We start from the raw sequence: 8,281 nt of genomic DNA on the forward strand, positions 1-8,281 counted from the left end.
CTTCTGGGCACTTTTCTTTTTTAAAGATTGATTGATTTATTATGTATATAGTGTTCTGCTTGCATGTATACCTGCAGGCCAGAAGAGGGCACCAGATCTCATTACAGACGGTTGTGAGCCACTGCGTGGTTGCTGGGAATTGAATTCAGGACCTCTGGATGTTGTATAATTATTACTGAATTATTTCCCTAGGGTTTCTCTGTGTAGTTTTGGTGCCTGTTCCAGAGCTTGCTCTGTAGACCAGGCTGGCCTCGAACTCCCAGAGATCTGCCTGGCTCTGCCTCCCGAGTGCTGGGATTAAAGGCATGCGCCACCACTGCCCGGCATTTCTGATCATTTGAGATGGTACAGAACCCTGGATAACAAACCCTTTATAAATGCCAGTGATTTTTCTTTCTTTGGTAAAAATATCAAGTATACTCTGAGATAGCTGAGGTCTTGTGGCCTCTCACTCACCTCGTGGTGGATTTTGCTGGTCCGTTCACATGTGGTCATTGTCTCTGCAGTTGTGAAGATTTCTTAGTCACTTTTCTGTGTCAAGTAGACTGGGATTGAGTTTGCTTTTATGAATGGATTTAAATAAGGATTAAATCCAAAACAAAACTGTAAGTATCTGAGGGAGAAATACTGACCAGCGTGGAGGGTAGAAAAACTTGCACTCAGATCTAGATCCATTAAACATCTGGGAGGGGGGCTGGAGAGATGGCTCAGCGGTTAAGACCACTGGCTGCTTTCCCAGAGGTCCTGAGTCCAATTCCCAGCAACCACATGGTGGCTCACAACCATCTATAATGAGATCTGGTGCCCTTTTCTGGTGTGCAAGCATACATAGATAGCTCTTTAAAATGTCACAGATGATAAACTTAACTATGATTCCTCAGTGACTTAGTATCACCTAGAACCATGTAAACAAATATTTACAGTTTTTAATATTGTATTGGATTTAGATACATCCTGTGTGTCAAAGGACTGATCATGTACTGAAGACTACCAGTCCCTTCCAGAAACTGAAGAAATGGCTGTTTTGTCTGAAAAATGGACTCCAGATGGCAGTTTGGAATTGGAGGCAGTCTGTCCAATTTGCCTGGACTTTTACTCTAATCCTGTCTGTCTCTCCTGTGCCCATGTTTTCTGCTTTGACTGCACTATGAATTGGATGGCACAAGGAGCAGAAGATTTGATATTGAGCTGTCCCTTGTGTAGAGAAGAAAATAGGAGACCGATCATGTATGAATGGATGATGGAAGAACTGATCATTCTTATCAAGCAGCATGGCCCCCTCTTGAAGCAACACATGGGGCAGATCACTGGGCCCCTGGGGTTTTGCTCAGAGGATACAGCTCTAGAAACTGAGACTGGTGATTCCTCCTTGGTACCCTGTAATGGTTTAAGCGATGTCTGTTGTGGGGAGCCTGGTCATAACTTGGAAGATCCCCGAAGATTCACCCCCTTGGCTGGTGTCTTGGACAGCTCTAACACCTCCCTGGTCTGCCCGGAAGTTGATGTGGGGAAAAGGAAAGAGTGGACTTCAGGTGTTTGCAAGGAGCCAGTCAGCAGGAGGAACCCAGCCATAACTTGGTGGAAGATCCTGGAAGAGTCACCCAACTGGCCTGTGTCCTGGACGGCTCCCACAACTCCTCCATGTGGCATTTGGGAAATGCGAAGAATTCTCTCTGAATCTTTGTGGACCCTTCAAGCCCAGTCCTTTGTTCTGAATTGCCAGGGGAAAGTAACAGTAGTGGCCTGTGGTTGTCATAAATTGTCTACCCTAATAAACTTGCCTGAGGATCAGAGGACACAGACAGCCACTAGATTAGACATAGAGGCCAGAAAGTTGTGGCACACACCCTTAACCCCATCATTCAGGAGGCAGAGATCCTCTGCATCTCTGTGAGTTCAAGGCCACACTAGAAACAGAGCCAGACAGTGGTGGCACATGCCTTTAATCCTAGTACTGGGAAGTACACATGGCTTCAATGCCAGGAGTAATGGCCTGGCAGAGAAAGGTATATAAGGCATGAGGAAACTCAAAATAAAGTAGTTCAGCTGAGACCCTTTTGAGCGAGGACTCAGAAGCTTTCAGTCTGAGGATTTGTGGAATTGGTGAGGTCATAGATGATGCCGGTGGCTTGCTCTGCTACTCTGATCTTTCAGCCTTCACCCTGATATATGGCTTTGTTTTTTATTATTATTATTATAAGACTATTTAACATTTGAACAACAGTGCCCCATTTGAACATCTTCCTTTGGGTAACTCAGCCATTCCTAGGCTGCAGAGTTACAAACTGGAGTCATCTGAGAGGAGGGAGCCTCAGTTGAGCTGCTTCCATAAGAGCAGGCTATAGATAAGCCTGTAGGACCTTTAAAAATTAGTGATTGAGGAGATAGCATCCAGCCCGTTGTGGATGGGGCCACACATAGGCTGATGATCCTGGGTTCTATAAGAAAGCATGCTGAGCAAGCCATAAGAAGCCAGCCAGTAAGCAGCACTTCTCCATGGTCTGTCCTATTCCAAGTTCTTCCCTGTTTGACTTCCTGCCTGACTTCTTATGATGATGAGCTGTGATGGAAGTGTTAAGGAAATAAACCCTTTCTTCCCTGAGTTGCTTTTTGTCATGGTGTTTTATCTCAACGATAAAAATCCAACCAAGACACCATTTTATTATTTCATGCTCATTTATATAGAATTTCTGATGATGATAGTTGCTAGGGAGAAAAGCAAAACAACAAATAAAAACCAACAAAACCAAACAGAATCAGTGGAAGATGTTTTGACATTGTATAGAATTTCAGCGAGACAAAACTGGGAATACTGTTTCCCATTGGATGCCGCCTCCCAGCTGCATGAGAGTCCTCGAGAGACAAAGGTGTAGGGAAAAGGGGCTGGCTAAAGAAACCCACCCCGACCCTGGAGCCCAGAACTAGGGAAAGATGGCTCAGATAAGACCCGTGAAACACAGTTTGGCCCAAGTCAGAGCCATCTCTGCCCCTCCCCCCCAACTGACTTGTGAAACCAACCAATCACAGAGCAGGAAAGTAGAATCCTGGCCCTAGGGCCCGGGACCAGGGAAAGAAACACAGCCTGCGTTTGGGACCTGAGCCAGAGAAATGAACACTTTATCCCCAAACCCAGAACCAAGGAAACATGCCCTGACTCTGAAACTAGTGCCAAAATAACACTCTTGGTCCCTAGAATCGGAGTCAGTGAAAGAAATGTGCCCTGGCCTTAGAGGCAGTGTCAAAAAGCCAAGCAAGGCCAGTGAAAGAAACACAGTTTGGCTCTGAAATCAGGGCCATCTCTGTCCCTAGCCCACAAAACTGGCCAATCCCTGGGCAGAAAACAAAAAAAAAAACCCAACCAATCACAGGTTGACTCTGCCCCCAGGACATCCTATATAACTTTCTTTTCCTTCTTGTTTTTACCACATGTTCCTTTTTGGTATCTGTGATCCTTCTTAGGGCCTGCCTCACATTACCTTTTAGTGGGTTTGGGTGGGTTGCATTCTAATAAAGCAACAGGGCTTTACAATGTTCAAAAAATAATACTGGTGATACATTTTTATTTTTTTATATTTCATTAAGCAGGCTACTATCTCACAATAATGTGCTTACCTGACTCATCAATGGATGAGATTTATACTTCAAAAAACTGTCACAGACGGAGCCTGGGCTTCCCAGCTCCTGCTCCTGAGTATTAAAAGCCCCAGTGTCCCCGCGGTGTCTTTATTTCAAGGGCCTTCAGGTTTCTTTCTTTTGGATGTTTAAGTTCCAAGCTTTCATTTCTCCTACTTGAGTGATTCTCCCCGCCCCCCCCCCCCATATACTGTGTGTGTGTGGGGTGGGGATGGGGTGGGGAGTGGAGGATGCCTGTGACTGTTGATTGGCCTAATTCCTCTCTCCCATGTGGCTGGATCATGGTGGTCCAGAGTGTGGATCACACACTCTGTTTGCTATTGTCCACTGGTTAGCAAAAGATTTCATACTCAGCTTTTATCTTTTTTTTTTTGTTTTTGATTTTCCGAGACAGGGTTTCTCTGTGTAGCTTTGCGCCTTTCCTGGATCTCACTCTGTAGACCAGGCTGGCCTCGAACTCACAAGAGATCTGCCTGCCTCTGCCTCCCAAGTGCTGGGATTAAAGGTGTGTGCCACCACCGCCCGGCTCACACTCAGCTTTTAACGTCTCACCTAATTCAAGCCAAGGACCCAATGTGACAACCACCAAAATCATCCTTATTCTACACTACCTTGCTGTAGTTCATGGCCACTCAGTCACTTCTAGCAGCTCAGTGACTCCAGCCTTACAGCTGTTGATTTCCTTAAGCTCGGCAAAGATTTGGCAGAGCATCCATGCTCTCGCTTCCATCTTGCTTGACTTCTGCATTCTCCACACACTTCCTTGGTCTAAGCAAAGCAGATCCCGGGGTCACAAACCCAGTTTCTGCTGCTTTCAGCTTTGTGGTCTTGGATGAATTATCTGACTTTTCTATATGGAAATTCCCAAATCAGTAAAGGGAATTAATAATAATAAAAGACTCACTTTTAATACAACAGTCAGCCCTCTAAATTTGGAGTCTTGAAATATGTAGATTCAACCAATTTTAGTATATATATATATATATATATATATATATATATATATTTGGTTTTTCGAGACAGGGTTTCTCTGCTTTGCGCCTTTCCTAGAACTCACTTGGTAGCCCAGGCTGGCCTCAAACTCACAGAGATAGATCCGCCTGCCTCTGCCTCCCAAGTGCTGGGATTAAAGGTGTGCGCCACCACCACCCAGCCAAAAAATATATATTTTTAAAAAGTGGGTCTCTATAGAATCTGTACAGACTTTTTATCTTTGCCATCATCCTAAAAACAGTACAACAGCTGGGGGTGGTGGCACCACACATTTAATCTCAGCATTGGGGAGGCAGAAGGAGGTGGATCTGTGCATGTTCAAGTCCAGTCTAGTCTACATAGTGAGCGCCAGGAAATCCCAAAGCTATACAGTATTATCATTTCATAAAAAAACGAAACAAAACAAAATAAAAACAAAACCAGCAAAACAATTATAATCATAGCACTTACACTGAATTAGGTATTATATGTCTTCCAGAGATGAATGGACATATTTGGGAATATTGCACAAGTTATATTTGCACATGACACCCCTTTATACAAAGGAGAAAGTGCCTATAAATTTTGACACCAGTAAGAAGGCCTGTAGTCAGTCACTTACAGATCTGTGGAATGATTATTTTGAGGATTAAATGCAATAATTCCTATTAATTTTTAGCTTAGGAATTTGCCTAAAGAATGTGCTCACAGGTTCACAGGTTGTTTTTTTTTTTTTTTTTTTTTTTTTTTTGCAAATTGTTAGTATCATCTACTATTATCTTTGGTTCATTGTAAAGTTGTTTTTAATTAACATACTCGTATTATGTTAGAAACATAATTGAAGAAAGTATCATATGACTGTATTTCCCTCCTGCTGTAGATGAAATTCTAAATGGATTTATTAAATAAGAAACACAGAATCAAATAGAGTTAAAGCCAAGAGATCAGAGCAAGAGCCACTACTACCTTATCTGACCACCTCAATGCCATCGCTTCCCTCAGAGAAAGAGACCTTCTTCCTGTGTGACTGTGTAGCTAGAGTTTTCCTGCCTTGCTCACAGTCAGGACAAATCTCTGTCACCCGCCAGTCCCACAGCCGCTCAGACCCAACCAAGTAAACACAGAGACTTATATTGCTTACAAACTGTATGGCTGTGGCAGGCCTCTTGCTAACTGTTCTTATAGCTTAAATTAATCCAATTTCCACAAATCTATACCCTGCCACGTGGCTTGTGGCTTACCGGCATTTTCACATGCTGCTTGTCCTGGCAGCGGCTGGCAGTGACTCCTTCTGCCTTCCTGTTCTTTCTTTTCTCCTCTCAGTTAGTCCCGCCTATACTTCCTGCCTAGCCATGGGCCAATCAGTGTTTTATTTATTGACCAATCAGAGCAACACATTTGCCATACAGAACATCCCACAGCATGACTGTCTTTTTATTGACTTTCTGTTCTGCCTTCTCATTGGCTCTAAACCCAGCCACATGACTTCCTCGTCACTGCCTGTCTATAAAGACCTCCAGGTCTCTAAGGTTGGTACTGGGATTAAAAGTTCAGGTCACCTTGCTTGGCTGTGTCCTTGACCACACAGAGACTCTGCCTGCCTTGTGATCAGATTAAGGGCGTGTGCTACCACTGTGACCTCTGCTAAATGGCTATGACCTCTGATCTCCAGGCAACTTTATTAACAGACTAACAAAATCACATTTCAGCACAAATAAACCACCTCCTTCTCTCCATTCATGTGAATTACTTTCTAGTTCTGTTTCTTCTCCATTTTGTTCCTGTCTACCCACCAGCCAGCCTCTCCTAGCCACACAACTGTTGTGGAGATGGTTGTATACAGAGATGTGTTAACTGATTCTGATAGTAGAGGTGCAATCATTCTGAGAAAACAAAATTCTGCTCTGCAAAAACAATAGTGTGGAGATTGTTGTGGGGTATTCACCAGAGAAGACTGCTCAGACATGGGTTTGAGCCCACAGAAAGTCTTTACTAGCTGGCGACTACACTGGGTGTTCAGGATCCCAGTGTAGCCTCAAGCCTTCCTCAGGATGAGATTTTAACCCCAAAAACTATGTTCTGGGCTGACACACTTCTGTTAGTGGGAAAAGGTAGCTAGAAGTGGAAGGACAGAAGCCAAAAAGCAAGGTTAGTACATTCAGAGACACTCTTAGAATGATGCACTTCAACAGATGAGGCCTTTGTTTTAGCTTTGGCAGGTGGTGCTGTCTACATGCCGAGTTCTACACCCTAAATGGTCCTTCTTCTTGGAGTCAGTTGTGCTAAGGTCTGGGGGCCTACTGAGGCTTGGGGCCCTGTTATAGGGATAATACTGCAATTCCAAATACCAGTTTCCATAATAGGATTATAACATTTATGAGAGCATCTCCATCCTCTCTCTAACTGTTCACCTCACACTTCAACTTTCTAACCCTCAGCCCATCTTTTTCCCATGTGGGTGCTGCCAATGAAATACCTCATGTCAAACTCTGATCCTACCACACTCTCTAGTCCTTTATGGTGTGCTGTGAGTCAAAACTGCAGGGGGACCTCATCCTCTTCCTCCTGGGTCAGGAAAGGGATGCCTGGGAAGACAAAGACCTAAACCAGAATGTCTAGAGATTTGGGGAAGGAAACCAGTTCAGTGTCATTTGTGGGCAGTAGTTCATTCCAATGTTTTCATTTGGTCTTGAAGATTAAGACAGCCTAAGCAGGAGAGAACAATAGTGTTTACTCCTGGATTTAAATTGGAATCATCTGGAATAACTTAAGAAACCACCACACGTCAAAAACAAAACAAAAACCAAAAAAACCAAAACAAACAAAAAACAACCCCCCCCTCTGCAAAACAAAACAAACAAAAAACCTAAAAAACAAAACAAAAAGCCACACCCCAAACTTCTCAAATCAGAGTCTCTGGAGATAGGGATTGTCCAAGATCCCTTCTGATTCCAAAAACCAGCCAGGGCTGAGAAGTGTCTGTGTAGATCATCGGCTCAATAATTAGGTGTCAGAATCCTCCGGCTGAGACCAGGAAGTCTGGGCAGGGCCCACAAACGAGCATTTACAATAAGTTCCCAAGGAATGCTGGCGAGTACCACAGTTGAGTATCAGTGGGCTAAAGGACACAGTGTACGCTAATGCTGATGTATGGATTTATAAATGGATATATATGTGCGCACATGTTGATCTAGATGCATTTTATAAAAAATTGCAATGAGAAAACAAATCTTGGTAGTATAAGTTTAAAACTAATGCTAAAAATACAATTTTATTTTTCCCTGAAAGATCTGCTTGTACCATGTTTTTCTTTCCGCCAAATGACACAGACTTAACTATATTTTTCCTGCTCTTGCAAACATTTTTGTGCAGTCTTTTTATTTCAAGCCTGTAATTAGAAGGAGGGAGACAGAAGGAGAGAGATGGGGGCTGGGGGTTGGATGGGGGGATGGGGCGGGTGGGAGTGTGTGATGGGGGTAGGGGGGTGGTATAGGGAGTGGGGAGGAGGATAATGGAGATAGGGTCAACATATTGATCAGTGTCTTAACTACTATTCACATGCTCTGCCCTCATATGCTAAGTTATAAGATTTCTATCCAGTCTAATAACCTGATAACATCCAAGGTTATAGTAAAAGTGCCTGCTCATTGTAAGCATGCTAATCTGTATTCTTCTC

The 8,281-nt window shown here is 43.6% G+C and overlaps 1 protein-coding gene across 1 annotated transcript; it reads left to right on the forward strand.

Annotated features, from left to right (window-relative positions):
• Positions 1-952: 952 nt before the first annotated feature.
• Positions 953-2,602, forward strand: Rfpl4b (ret finger protein like 4B). Its single transcript, XM_042262372.2, has one exon. It carries the CDS (start codon positions 1,016-1,018, stop codon positions 1,892-1,894), a length of 879 nt encoding a protein of 292 aa, XP_042118306.2. The 5' UTR covers positions 953-1,015; the 3' UTR covers positions 1,895-2,602.
• Positions 2,603-8,281: the final 5,679 nt, after the last annotated feature.

Source organism: Peromyscus maniculatus, chromosome 16, assembly GCF_049852395.1.
Source record: "Peromyscus maniculatus bairdii isolate BWxNUB_F1_BW_parent chromosome 16, HU_Pman_BW_mat_3.1, whole genome shotgun sequence".
Taxonomy (NCBI): Eukaryota; Metazoa; Chordata; class Mammalia; order Rodentia; family Cricetidae; genus Peromyscus; species Peromyscus maniculatus.